General features: G+C 34.2%; 1 protein-coding gene across 2 annotated transcripts in view; it reads left to right on the top strand.

Annotated features, from left to right (window-relative positions):
• The window catches only part of LOC138707821 (R3H domain-containing protein 4-like), a 46251-nt gene extending 35374 nt beyond the window's left edge, over positions 1-10877 (top strand). For both annotated transcript variants that reach the window (XM_069837769.1, XM_069837771.1), the window contains one exon: positions 3-10877. In XM_069837769.1, coding sequence (XP_069693870.1) covers positions 3-133 — 131 coding nt within the window. In that variant the 3' untranslated portion in view covers positions 134-10877. The remainder of the gene's footprint in view (positions 1-2) is intronic.
• Positions 10878-15983: the final 5106 nt, after the last annotated feature.

Genomic DNA, 15983 nt, shown 5'->3' with positions numbered 1-15983 from the left:
AGGTTTTGATTCAACGAAGGAACAGATTCGCTTGGTGAGAGTCTCCAATCCTTACGAAGTTTACCAGATGCCAACAGTACTCCTGGGGCAGTACCTCGAGGATAAACGGAAACCATCTGCAACTGTCCACTGATTGCAGTGGGGTACAACATTCAGATTTTAAATACCAGGGACTTTGATAGATTAGGTTAACTTCTGCAAATCTAGGTTAACTTCATCTGCAAGAATTCAGCATATGGCATGCCCATACAGCAACATTCATTGAAAAACATATTATATATTCCTTTTATTATCTCCTTTTACATTCTTATTATATGGCTTGTAAAAATGTATTATAATTCTGCAGTAATATCAATTTCGAGACTTACATGGAAATACTTGCTTTTATTATCACTGACACCGAAAAGTCACTTTCACCATATACTGTCTGTCCATCCATCAGTTTTTGCGGAGCAGTTTTTTCTAAAACTCTTGTACTGATTTTGTTCATATTCAGTATTTATGAGTCAGTTCACCTGGTAGTTACGTAAATTAGTTATAATAATATTTACTAAAAATATTAATGAGCTTTTATTGTAAAACTAACACAAAAATAGCTATTTACTCAAAATGAGATATAACTTTTCCTCCCTCTCCCCCAACCCATGATTTTGTTTCTTCATGCATAAGGTGATGGGAAGTCCCCAATATAGTTCAGTGGTAAGGAGCTGGTCTCCTGATTTGAGACTGTGCATGGGCATGGGTCCAAATTACACTTGTTCTGATTATCTGGTTGGGTTTATTCTGAAGTTTTCTCCAACTGTAAGGCGAATATCAGGTGATATTCGTGGTGAATCTTTGGTCTCATTTCGCCAAAATACAATCTTGTTAACCATATTCCATCGATGATGAATAACTGGTATCTTCAGAAAAAATTTGGTGAACGTACACAAACCCAGAAAAATATTTTCTATCATACAAAAACAGTTAATGAAAATGTTTGATGTCTTTCTAATTGGTCTGGTTTTTTCCTCTCCTGAGGAGGACCTGAAAGCTTGCACCGCAGACTGAAGCTTATTGTGCTTAACTAATTTAGGTATGGATGATTGTTTTTAGTCTGTAGAACTAAATTCCTGTATGTATCATGATTCACTGTTTGTTGCCATCTGTTGATTCAGTTACACATCACTCAGGACTGATGGAATCTGCTATGAGAGCCCCTCCATTACTCTAGGACTTCTGCAATTTCCTCGATCGATGTCATCTGTATGCAAGTCATTGTATTATATCCTGCTTCATTCTTGATCGATCTGAAACTATTGAATGATGATAGATGAAGTTGGAACTAATGAAGGGAAAATAAGTCCTAGGTCCAATGCCGAAAGTTACGTAGCAATTCTACTTCAAATGATTGAAGGGGAGAACCTCAGAGAAAACTGCAACAATGTAACTTCTCCCAACCAGGATCTGAACCTGAGTCTCCTCGTTTCACAGTCAGACATGTTAACCATTACTCCACAGCGGTTGACATACTTAGTTATAGAGTTATTCAAGCTGGTGAAGTCCAACAATTACGTATAATTATATATGTATATGTATAAGAATAAACAAATTTTAGAATTGTGTTGAGCAAATAGCCATTTTCCTTTTTTCCAAATAGAGACACGTTAATTTTTTAGTATAGATATTGGTAGTTGACTGTGTTTTGTGTATTATTCTCTGTTGAATTGTTTCCCTAAATACTGAATATGAACAAATGAGTAGTCACTGTACATAGAGAGATGGAACTTGAGTATCACAGATGCTATAAATCTGTACTTCTATTAAGATCTCGAAATGAATATTTTACAGCATCAAAATAATTTTGCTTTCATTCATGGTTTTCTGCGCAAGGCAAGTCTTTCACTGCAAACCCTGCATTATCCATATTCCTATTTTCCACCTTGCTATTAATCTCTGCATACAATCAATATATCTTAATGTTGCCTATGTTCTTTTGTCCTGAACTTTCCTGCCATTCATCATTCATTCCAATGCATACTTCAGTATCTAGGGAATTTCTCTTAGCCAGTGGTCCAACAAATTTCTTTTTCCCTACCTGATCAGACTTGCCTTGTATTTCTTATAATGTGGAAGCAAAAATTACGCCCTTCTCATTAATGTAACATTTAGGTTTGTTGCTGAAGGGGTTGTATCCATTGATGCCAGTTGATTTCTGACTGTGAACATGTTTTCTTATTTAATAACAACACAGAGTATGCTGAGAAGAAATTTTGAGTACTTACATTACCGCATAGCTTCTCATATTGGGCCAAACTGAGAAAGTTGCCCCACCTCCTCAGGTGACATTTAGCATCATAGTGTACATGTTGCTTTTAAATTGTCTATCTTTCCCTATAGATGGAACTGGTAAGAAGTTCCAAAAAGTTGAAGACAGTTCCCTCCAAAGCATGGAATGAATACCAGAAGACTTCCAGTGAAAATCTCAAATATGAGTACACTGTTCAGTTTTCAGGTATGACATGGATAAAGCTCAAATTGTATTTAAAGTGTGAACGTGTTAAAATTTACATATAATTATATGTAAAAATATTATTTATGTTATAGTTATATATGAAGAGTGAGTATGTTTTCCTTAATAGAATGTTTAACGTAAGCTTTTGTGAAGTTAATGGATTATTTTTTCATAGTCCATTGCAGGTTTTATTTCAGTTTTGGTATTCTTAAATTTTTACATAGTGTTAATTATCTCTTCTTTTGTATACAATTATAATAAAGTCAAATAACTGAGTGAAGGAGTAGTTTCAGCATGAATTAAAGAGACACTGTGTCATTAGTTCTGTTGAACCTTTTAGTAATCTACAATTCTGTATTAATTTATCGTAATTTTTAATAATTTAAAATAAGCAACAAGATATATTTTTTTTTAAGTAGCTCTATTCTGCCATTTGAAAAGACGGAACAGTTTTCTTCATAGTCAGAATGAATGAAGATAATGCAAATTTGGTACCAGAGTGGGGGTTGTTCCAATAAACACTGCCCACATCAGCTATCTTCTTCCCCACATAACGTGTTCATTGGAGCCAGAAATTGAATGTAGATTATTTAACAGCATACTTAAGTGATGATTTTGTACTGTTTTTACAGTGATTGTGAAATATTCATAATGCAAACTATTACGGATTTTCTAGCTTCAACACATATCATGATGTTAATTCCTTTAAAGTGTAAGTTCATACGTATTAGTTTTTACAATAAATTAAGTGCAATACGTGTTTAAATGAAATTGTTCACCCAATAATCTTGTAGCTGCTTATGACTTATATGCCGATAAACTTCATGCATTGATAACGTAATGTCTTGTCACTCACTCTCAAGCAAATGACTAATTTTTAGCACTTTGCTTATTTAATGATTATCAGTTTTGGTGCAAAATGCACAGGTATTTTGATACAATTTCTGGAACAAAGATTCTGATCTTCTGTAATATTTTGTGTGCTGTCTTCAAAGAATTATTTATTCTGAACTGATTTTTGTCCTTGCTTATACGTAAGTATTCATAAGTGCCTGTATTGTCGTTTGCTGTAAAAAAAAAGTAACGAAGTGCATTACCATTGTTGAATTTGTTTATAAATTTTAGTTCTCATAACAGTCCTTTCTGTTAGTTATTCAAATTCTCAATCGATTTTTTCAGTGGTAGCCATTAAAATACAAGTACTTTTTGCTTGATTTAATTTGTATTATAATTAAACCTTTTTACTGCAAGAAATGTGATTTTAAACCTATTTACTACAAGAAATGTGAGTTTAGTGTAGACATTGTTTTGACATGTTTAGCATGATAGTTTTAGTTCGCGCCATATTAGTTTCTCATTCCCAGACACTGAGATCAGAATTTTATGTGCTTAAAGTGCTATGTAACACGACTCCCATTGTAAATAGATAGTTTTAATTTAAATGGTGTGATGTATACCATAAAATTGTATAGCTATTAAAGAAATTCTTTTAAATGTTTAATGTGACAATGAATATATTTAAAAATTGTTGTTGGAAACAGGAACTTTTATAAACCAAAGGAATTAATAAAATCTATAATTACTCTATGATAACTGTTCATAGAAAAGTGAAAGAAGTGTTATCTTTTACCAATGCAAAATGACGAGTTGTTTTGTTGAGATTACTAAGATTATTTTGTGTTGTAACTATCGACAATAAGAGAATGAGTGGAGTAGGATAAGTTTGCAATGTGATTCTTAGTTTCTGTTTGTTTTGCAATATACGTATGATACGGACAGTATTGTATGTTAGAGATATTCTGTGGCAAATGAACTTATGCATTCTGATGCTGGAATTACATACACATCTATCTGCAGTGAAGACACTGGCATTTTAATTTGGAAAGGTGCACTTAAGTGGGTAGAACTTGATCAGAGTGGGCAACTATTAGTGGTTTGGTATAATAATAATAATAATAATAGTTTTATTTTCCCTGACAGAGTTATGGTTATTCAACTAAGATCAAAGCACATGTAGAAAAATACATATACAAGTATTAACTTAAGAGAAAAGATTGAATACAATCACAAAACTAAAGGAAGAGTACAATTTATATAATCAGTATACATTACATAGAAACAAAGACAATTACCTAGAAATTAGTTTTAATGGAAGCAACTAAGTAATAACTGTATATTAAAAAAAATTTTAGCTGCAAAAAATAAATTTTGTGCATTAAAATTATTCCTAAATAATCTAATTTTAAACAACTGAGAACTAAGACTAATCCTGCTATAAACCCACAGCTGATGCAAAACCACTAAACTAGGAATGGGATGGTTGATGGAATGCCTATTAAATTTATGAAATTTCTCTATTTTATTTTATTTGGTATTCTCTCACACTTTCTTGCATTATAAAACTGATAGTGTATAAGAAAGATGCAACTTGGATGTGTCTGCTTATTAATAAGTTAAATGGAATCACAGAATATAAGTATATTGTAACTTTTATTAAAACAATGTGACTTTTATTTCTAACTTTAACCACACACCTGTCAACAATGTGTATTTCCCTCAACACAGCAACACAGTAGTCATTATTGCACTCCACACAGCGACAATGACAATACATGTGTATTATTGCGAAGAACAACAATGTACTCCTAATTTCAACTAATGTTCACAAAGCACTATGTGCAGAACAAAACTCACAGTTCACAGTTCGTTCACCTTGGCTAGTTCTTCTAGCTTATTCACTCAAGTTCACTGTACGTCGAACCCAAGCCTTCCAGATACAGTTCACTACACTTCGAACCCAATATTCCAGATACATTGCACTCACCTGGATACTGCCACAGTTACAGTCCTCCTCACATCGAACCCCGGTCTCGAAGGCTGGCTTCCTTGCTCGCTCGAAGACTCACATGTAGACTGACTTCTGAAGACTCACTCAAGTTCACTGCACATCGAACTCAGGACCGCCTTGCTTGAAGGCTGACTGAAGGCTAACTCACTACTGTATGGCTCCCGTCGGCAACTCACGTGTTATTTATTTACCACAAACGTCTAGAATGTTCTGCATCACGAACCTCTGGAACCCATAACAATCGGACGCCAGATGCTTTGTTACTTCCATCCAGTCACAGTCGCTTTTCTTCCTCTCACTCTGCACTGCTCCACTCCGTCATCATAGTCTTCCTTCCCCTTGTCCCGTACCGCACTTCAGCACCTACCGAAGCTCGAACTTTGCCTCCCTATGCCTTCCTTTCCACTGGATGCACGCATACACTCCCGAGCCAACCAGACATGACTAGAATGTTCCAGACGGGTGCCACAATGTGACAGGAGCGAATTTTCCAGTACATCACCTTGTGACTCACACCACTGATTTTTTCCCTCAGAGTGGATGATTACTGGCCAAGGCAAATGTTTTCTGTACTAAATATTAGTGCTGATTAGCATACAATTAATTTTCCTTACATTTCAAACAAAAACATTGTCACTATATGCACAATGATAACAGAAATTGTGATCTACCTGCATAGCTTGGGCGGTAGTGTGTTGGATTTGATACGAGGCTCTACTCGGGGATGGGTTCGAATCCTACTTCAGTTGATTATTTTGTTGGGTTTTTTCCTGGTCTTTCTGCAGTTGTAAGATGAATGTTAGGTAATCCCATGAAAAATCCCCTTTACTCATTTCAACATCATCAACCCACTGCTACTAAATAAACTTGCAGTTGATTCAATGTTTTTACATTACCGATTAAAAAAAAAAAGTAAAGTAATTTTTCAAGTGAAATGTAGTTAATAACAGGTGGATGACAATAATTAAAGTTATGAATAAATTGAGTATGAAGTGTTCTAAAAATTGTTAGCTTCACTTGCAAAATATCTTTAGATTGGTGGTTGGGGAGGGAAGGCAGATGAGTTGGCATGAGTTAACTTTGAGTGGTATTTGTTCACAGTAGCATCTTTGCTAATGTTATCCCTGCTTAATTGTATTTTTCTCACTTTTATTCCTACTTACCCATATTTTATAAAAATTGTTAGCTTCACTTGCAAAATATCTTTAGATTGGGGGTTGGGGAGGGAAGACAGATGAGTTGGCATGAGTTAACTTTGAGTGGTATTTGTTCACAGTAGCATCTTTGCTAATGTTATCCCTGCTTAATTGTATTTTTCTCACTTTTATTCCTACTTACCCATATTTTATAAAAATTGTTAGCTTCACTTGCAAAATATCTTTAGATTGGGGGTTGGGGAGGGAAGACAGATGAGTTGGCATGAGTTAACTTTGAGTGGTATTTGTTCACAGTAGCATCTTTGCTAATGTTATCCCTGCTTAATTGTATTTTTCTCACTTTTATTCCTACTTACCCATATTTTATAAAAATTGTTAGCTTCACTTGCAAAATATCTTTAGATTGGGGGTTGGGGAGGGAAGACAGATGAGTTGGCATGAGTTAACTTTGAGTGGTATTTGTTCACAGTAGCATCTTTGCTAATGTTATCCCTGCTTAATTGTATTTTTCTCACTTTTATTCCTACTTATCCATATTTTATAAAAATTGTTAGCTTCACTTGCAAAATATCTTTAGATTGGGGGTTGGGAAGGGAAGGCAGATGAGTTGGCATGAGTTAACTTTGAGTGGTATTTGTTCACAGTAGCATCTTTGCTAATGTTATTCCTGCTTAATTGTATTTTTCTCACTTTTTTTCCTACTTACCCATATTTTATAAAAATTGTTAGCTTCACTTGCAAAATATCTTTAGATTGGGGGTTGGGGAGGGAAGACAGATGAGTTGGCATGAGTTAACTTTGAGTGGTATTTGTTCACAGTAGCATCTTTGCTAATGTTATTCCTGCTTAATTGTATTTTTTTTCACTTTTTTTCCTACTTACCCATATTTTTAAAGTTGCCATTAAATTAAATATCACTAATGTATCACCTACATCAAGTTCAGTGAAATATGTCATGATGAAAAAACTGTCTGAGAGGGTATATTATTAACACGCATGCATTCAGAAATTATGTGGTGTACCGTATTTCATCTCATAGTAGTCGCAGTTTTAATGCCCTTTTGTGGCATGAAAATATTTGGAGCGACCATTATGTGAAGAATAAATTAGAGTGATAATGATTGGTCGTGTCAACTTTCAGTGATCAGCTTCCTCCCATATAACAGGAGCATGTGCAAGCAAATAGGGACAAATTGCGTGATTCGTAACAAGAGGAAGGAGGGAAACTGGTATTTGTGTGCAATGCTGGAACCATAACGTGAATAATATCTTTAAAAATAAAAATTATCATCGTGTTATTGAATTAAAAGTACTTTTTTATTGAATAAAAACGTTCACAGTAATGTTGAATCACATGTACCGGATGGTTGGTTCTGGCAGCCACCCAGTCTCCTGATTTCCCCACTCAAACACCCTGCAAGCTGGGCCATGTGTAGCATGATCAGCTGATTTGTTATCAGTTGCAGCTTGCAGGTTTGATGGCATTTAACAAGAATTGAGTGCAGTGACAGTGAGTATGGCATGAAAAATGACAGAGAAGGAGAAAGGGGTTTGGAGGGGTATTTTTGAACTGATAAAGCTATGCCTTGTTTATGGGATATTTCAAATGCTAATTACCTCAACAGAGATATGCGTAATCAGGCTTTAGAAATTTTATTACAAGCTGATAGATGAGGATGTGACTGTGTCTGTTTAAAAAAAAAAAGAAAATTGAGGACATGTGTACATCATACAGAAGGGAGTAAAAGAAGGTAAGTTATTAAACCCAAGTTATTAACTACTAGTTTTTCAGCTATTTTAATTGAAGTATGTGCATACATATATGTGCAAAAATTCTAGTACCAAACTTAGACTATTCAATTAAGATTGTTATTTTCATTAATAAATCCAAGTTATTAAGAAATAATGTTGGAATTATTTTAATTGAAGTAGGTGCATAGCTGTAATTAGCGTGCAATTAATTCACTTTGCAGGAAGTTCGCGATCCTTTTGGAGGAGGGGCGAAGTAATGTAATTTCTGTCTTCACTCGTTTTACACTCACTTCCTCCTTTCTCACTTCTCTCCTCTTCCTCCCCACTCCAACATCTTTCGATCCATGACGGTGTTGGTTTCAAACATTACGACATTTAGAGTGCTGTAGAGATTGTTGCCACAATGAAGTCATTATTAAAAAAGGTGCAGAAGAAGATAACATTATTGAATGGTTAGAAGTTGGTAAGGAAGGTCAAGTATACAGACAAGAAATTGAGGACGATATAAGATATTTGGCAGCTGATAGTGGAAAGGATGGCGCAGATAACATAGAGTGCTAGGATGAAGATTTCGTTAGAGTCTACAGTAGTACAGTATTCTGCAATGGTGAGATATTCACTGCATCGGCTTACTTTCATCTGAAGACGTACATCAAGTGCAGAACTTTTGTAGCAGAACAAGACAAGCATTTAAACATGAATATCCTGGCAGCACAGTTTCAACACAAAAAGGAATATTAGATTAGTAGTTCAATAAAACAGGTTCTGTGACTGGAGAAGACGTCATGTTTTGCCTGGATATTTACGTCTAAATGCCACACAAATTTCTGCATTTTTACATCTTCAAGATATACGACGACACAGTGAATATCTTACCATTGCACAACACTACTCAGCTCTCTAATGAAATCTCACTCACTGCTGCACAAGAAAGCTGTCCTACTCTGATGAAATCTCACTCACAAGTGACTGCAGGTGGGAAGAGCACCACGATTTCATGGAGGGAAATGCCAGACATTGCATGGGGCTCGGACTACTGACCAGCTGATCAGTGTTTGAGGACTTCTGAATTGCTTGGTCTGTAGTTTTCTTCTATCCAAAGCAATATTAACAAATTCATTAATCTCAATAGTATAAACCTCCCTTGTTAGTCAAAGATCAACTGTCTATAGGAAAAAAAAAAAAAGACGTGGCTTTAATCATGGATTGCAGTGGAGTTTATCTGGGGAGTAGTCAAAAAGTAATCAGTACTCTTTCCCCAGGCATGAGTGTAATAATGCTAATCACTAATCTTTTCGTTCTCAGGTTATGCAATCATGGGAATTTGTTCTCTCTTTTTGGATACGTGGAACTAACTTCTAACATGTGATCTGATATTGTTTTCTCTCCATATGTCTCTTCAAGAATGCATAATGAAGTCCCTCCTGTATGCTCTCTCTGATATTTTCGTAAGAACTAGAATATAAGATGTATAGAAATATCTTTTTCTGTCAGATTACTATGTTTAAGTATAGTGACACTTATGAATGTGATGATTTTATTGCAAGTAAAGTAAATTCTTGAACGTGGTATATGAAGATATAAAAACAGTGTTCCATATGTCATCTTATTGTTCATATGCCACGTTCCTTTTTTTATATTGGAATTGTAGTAACAATAATGAACATTTCCCAGTGTAACATATCATTGTAATACCAGTACTCAGATTCATAACTTCATATCAGTACTTCATTTATAGGCATGTGGTTTTTTAGAGAAGCATAAAAATTAATGAAAAAAGTGTATTCTTTCATAACCATAAAAGAAAGCTGATAATTATGTTCCTACATAATTTTTAAAATTACATCTGGAATAATAAAAGTAAGCTTTTTCTTTTTTTCTAATTTTGAACCTTTCGAATTTCATAATTTTTTTATATTAATGAAAGAATATACGAAGGCATTTTTAAGAAAATAACTTCTCTTGACACACCTGATTATTTTCACTTACATTACATTTTAAGTTAGATGTTAATTACATCAGTTATCAATTCTCACAATGCTTAACATAATAGCAATGAAAATAGTGCATTTGATATGTGTATCTTATTTCGTCATCTTTCCTTGGAAATCACACATAAAATTTGCCACTGATATAACACCAGATGAAATGTAATCTTGGTTGTGTGTCACAATGAGAGATATCGCACCCCTATAAGAAGACTGCCACAAGTCAAAAAACACTGTTCTCGGAAAATGAGAAGTTTAGAAGTCAGTGTCTTGCATTTTAACTTTATTGTCCAAACTGCTTGAATTGGCATCTATGGACAGGACATTAAATTTAATTTGTGGCATTATTTTGACCTGTAGAATACAAAATATACTATTAGACTTCATATGTAACTCAAAATCAACCTTTTTGACTTATGGCAATCTTCCTGCAGTGGTGCGATATGTATCTGTATCATTAATTTTCCACAAGTCCTTGATGAATGATTGTAGCAATCTGTGAATTGTTTTTACTGTTTAGATTTTCACTGCCTGTAATGCTATAGTAAGACAATACACACTTGTTTTGAAATTTATACAGGAACATGTACAAGTGCAATAATTCTTTGTCTCCAAATATAAATTTCCTGTAAATGAGAGTTACATAATTTTTATAACCGCATTCCTCGTCCACGCATCTTCCACTGTACGTAATAATTTGATGTAGATCAGTATTTGTTGCCATTGAAACCTGAATGTTTCTAATGTGTGCGTGTTTGAAGAGAAAGTGTGTTTCTGCAAACTTTTTTCGGTGAATATCATAAGCCAATAAACTTAGAGATATTCATATGCATTTTTAGGTTTTCGCAGTGAATGTGATCAGAACTAGATTTTTTAGCATTAACATTTTCAATATTTCGGAACTACTGACGATTGTTTAGAGCAGCCAGATGTAACAAGCCCAACAGTGATGTTAAACAAAACCGTGTGTCCCTAGAACATGAAACATTGAGTTGAAAATATTCGCTGAGGTCTAGTATCTTTCTCACTGCTTGCTTAAAAATGATGTTAAGTGTAATGAAATGTAATTTGTTAGTGTGTTATTGTTGTTGTAAATGAGAACATGTAAAAAGAAAAAAATTGAGGGTCAAGAAGTTCTTCATAAAATGTGCATTTTTCAACAACCCAGCTTTGTCATGATGGGAATGATATTGTTTATAGTTATTTTCTTGAACTTGTATTAGAAAGACATTCATAAATGTAACTATTTAGTCATTATCATCATCAACCTTGGAGGTATTAGGCATCTTGCCTATTCCATCTTCACAGTGTTAGGACCATCTTTTCCTTGGGCGCCCTATCAAGTTTCTCTTCTTTATTAGTTTAACCTCTAACATTCCAGGTAGCTATTCTTACTTTTTCCATTATACCAAATCATTTATTCTTAGCATGCTATAGTTGTCTTATTGATCCATCTAGCTCAGCACTGTGAAGAATTTGAGTATATTTCCTCCAGTAGGGCTATCAACCCCATGTTGAGTATTTTGGTGGAGGGGCTGCCTCCTCAAAACTTCCAGACTTGTTTGCTCATGTATTATCCCCTTTAGCAGGGCTGCCTCTTCCTCCATTTTGCCGTTGAGGTCTTTACCTCTGTTACCCTGGCCATGGGTATTTCTTTTGGGACTTTTTAGTTTCCCGAGGTGAAGGAGAACCTTCCTTGTACACTAGTGGTCTATTTATCCCGGCAGACATTTGGCTGGCTGATTACAGTGTCTAACACTGGGTGATGGGACTGCCACATCCCTATGCCAGACTATTTCGTATGCACACAAATATCAGGGAAAGGATTTATATGTAAATACATATTTACTTATAAAGCTAATATAATTTATATTTTGCATTATCTTTATGTTTCACAATGTGTAGGGTTGAAAAATCCTACTTTTATTTTCCATATTTTTCCATATTTTAGAGTTTAGTACATATTTTCGTTAATTTCCATATATTTTCCATATTTCATATAAAACAGTCCATATTATATTAGGTTTAACAATAAAACAAAACAAAATTCCATTAACTTTTAAAAATACATTTCAACAATAGAGATTTAAACACATGTTCAGTAATCCCTTTAACATCAGAGTTATTTGAAAATTAGCAGTCCTATCAACAATGGGAAAGTAAGTTACAAAACTGTATTAATTTAATTTAAAATTTTTAACAGACTTCAGTTGTGCAGCTCAACAGTTAAATGCCAGTCAGAGTACACATAGGTTCAGTTTTGTAAATCATACTATAAAGACGGTAAATATGCCAAAAGTACGTCATTCAGTCAATTTAAAATCAAAACTAACAAGTTACATTTCAGAATTTAAAGAAGATGGTTTATCAACTGACAATAAAATATTATTTTGTAATTTGTGTCAGTGTGCAGTATCATCTACACAAAAGTTCCTGGTGCAACAACACATTACAACTAGTAAACATCAGGCCAACAAACAACTAAATTCCAAGCAGAGACAATTGTTTTTAACACAACCAACAACATCGAATGTAAGATCTGAGTTTAACATCGACCTGTGCCGTTCTCTCATCTCTGCTGATATTCCTCTCTACAAACTAAAGAATAAGGTCTTCAGGGAATTCCTTGAAAAATATACTCAACATACAATCCCGGATGAGTCAACACTTAGGAAGACGTATGCTCCATCCATCTACGATGAGACAATACAGAAGATAAGAGATGAAATTAAAGATAGTTCAATTTGGGTTTCCATTGATGAGACTCCCGACAAAGAAGGTAGACTTGTTGGTAATGTAGTTATCGGTTTGTTAAGTGAACAATATTCTGAACGAATTCTTTTACATTGTGATGTTCTAGAAAAGTGCAATAACAAAACTATAGTTAAACTGTTCAACGAAGCTATGGGTATCCTGTGGCCAAAGGGTATTATGTACGATAATGTGTTATTCTTTATTAGCGATGCTGCCCCTTATATGGTCAAAGCTGGACAAGCATTATCTGTTGTATATCCTAAATTGACTCATTTTACTTGTGTGGCGCATGCATTTCATCGTGTGGCAGAAGTGGTCAGAGACAATTTCCCTAAAGTAGATTTGTTGATTTCATCAGTGAAAAAAGTATTTCTCAAAGCTCCCAGTAGAGTTAACGTGTTGAAAGAAATGTACCCTGAAATTCCATTGCCACCAAAGCCAATTTTAACTAGATGGGGTACATGGCTAGAAGCAGTTGAATATTATGCCGAACATATAGACTCTATTAACAATGTTCTCCTTGCATTGGACTCTGAAGATGCAGTCTCAATTGATACTGCGAAAACAGTTACCTGTGACATAAGTGTGAAGAATGACTTAGCTCACATTCAGCATACATTTTCATGCATCATAAAAACGCTCAAAAGTCTCCAAAATAGGCACCTTTCACTATCTGAAAGTTTTGAAATTATAAATAGTACTGTGGAACAACTGAATCGTGGTAGAGGTAAAGTTGCAGATGCAGTAAGAGCTAAGGTGGACACTGTACTTTCAAAAAACCCTGGATATGAAGAACTACAAAAGGTTGTTGCTGTGATGAGTGGTGAATCAACAGTGAAGATTAACTTGGACTTATCCCCAGCAGACATTGTGAAATTGAATTATGTACCAGTTACTTCTTGTGACGTCGAACGCTCTTTTAGTCAGTATAAATCTATCCTCAGAGACAATAGAAGAAGATTCACTTTTCAGCACTTGAAAGAAATGTTTGTAACCTATTGTTATGGTAACAGACAATAAAAATTGTGTTTTGTTGAAACTACATTGGAAGATAAGGTACGTCCATTATATTTTTTGTTTAGTTTGATTAAAATGTACCAATATTTAACGTACATAGTCATTTTTTTATAATTTTAAGTCCATATTTAATTCCATATTTTGGTAAAAATCCATATTTAATTCCATATTTTGGTAAAAATAACTACATATATATTTACATATTTCATATATTTTTAGTCCATATAAATCCGTTCCCTGGCCATTATTTATACTAATTCTAAAGGCAAGACATTTTGCTACATTTATAAATTGTAGAGTTTAACAACATATATGCAATTTTGCACAAATTTAAATAAAATGTCGGTATATACATAATTGCATTCATTCCTAATGTTTTTTTTTTTTCGAAACTGAGTAGCCTATTCTGAAATTGTTTACTCACGCATCAGAAATGTGTCTAACAAGAGATGTAATATCAAATCATGTAACAACATGCTCAATCGCTAAAGATAGTGGCTGTATCTGGTTCTGGTTTAGTATGGTGTGGTTTACGGACTTCTATAGACTGCATCAAAATTGACAAACAAATATAGAAATAATTCTACATATAATTACCGAAACTTAGGGTTCTGCAAACATACTGCTCAGCTTATTTCATTAGGCCTATATATTCATCTTATGCAATTAACAAGATTTAAGAACTAATCTTCAGTATATATTTTTTTTTTTTTTTAGTTCATCGCAGATTTTTATTTCATATAAGCAGGGCTGGGCAGCATTTGAAATACATTTGTATTTTGTAATTTGTAAGGATTTTCGAAAGTATTTTGTATTTAAATACATAAAATTGATGTATTTTGTATTTCAAATACTCAAAATACTTTCGTCTTCATCATCGTCATCATCATCATCATCATCTTCTTCTTCTTCTTGTCCAAGATTTGGATTTGAAGAATGAAATTTTGTCTTATTTGCCTACCCATTTCAGATGTGCTAGCCATACACTTAGTTTTCTTGCCACAACTGATTTCCTTAATGCCATAAAGAAATCTCCAACAGCATCAAGGATCCATCATCGAACACTTGCTAAATGTTCAGCATTATGGAATGGGTCTAGGAGACCCAAATCCTCAGAAATTATATCAGACGTCTTGAAATATTCATTAAAGTTTCCTTGCCCAACTCGATGGAATTCTCTTTATGACTCAGTCTCTCAAATATTGCAATTCAAACATGATATAAACAGTATATGTGAAAACCTGGGATTGCCAACCTTCAAAGATGTTGAGTTTCAGTACCTTGAAGACTATTGTGCAGTTCTGAAACCCTTGCTACAGCCCTTGATTTAATGCAAAATGAGAAGATGTGCTATTACGGCCAACATTTGTCCACATTAATTTCCCCCGAAAACAGATTACATATTCTGTTATCTAGTAATCTACGCCATCTATTCCAAGTAACTCCAATCCTAATAAGTTCGCTTTCATCAAGATTTAAAGTGAGTTTGATCTGACCCCAGAAGCAAATTGAGCTATTTCGGCAGCTTATTTCCACCCATCATTTAAGATGAGATGGCTACCTGACACTGCCTCACAAATGATAAGAAGAGGATACAGAATATGTGTGTGAAATCAGCTGAGCAGTTCTCTGCTATACCTCTGGTCAGTTCAGACGATGAAAACAATTTTCATATTTTCAACTCAAGTACAACAGATTTTGAAAAGCAAAAAGAAAAGAACTTGTCTACTGCGGAGTATGAGCTCATATAATTCAATGGCAAATTGACAACCCTGTGCGCTCTAGAGAATTACCCAACAATGAAACAAGCTTTTGTAAAGTATAATACAAGTTTGTGTTCCTCTGCGCCTGTAGAAATACTATTCTGTTTTGCAGGATTTATTCCACCAGCAAGGGGATCCTTATCTGATAAACTACTTGCGAAACTGTTCTTGCGAAACTTTTTTTTTTTTTTTAAGGGAGCAGTAATTATT

The sequence above is a fragment of the Periplaneta americana genome, chromosome 10 (assembly GCF_040183065.1).
Source record: "Periplaneta americana isolate PAMFEO1 chromosome 10, P.americana_PAMFEO1_priV1, whole genome shotgun sequence".
Taxonomy (NCBI): domain Eukaryota; kingdom Metazoa; phylum Arthropoda; class Insecta; order Blattodea; family Blattidae; genus Periplaneta; species Periplaneta americana.
Note: the sequence above shows the minus strand (reverse complement) of the source record. Positions and strands in the feature narration are given on the sequence as shown.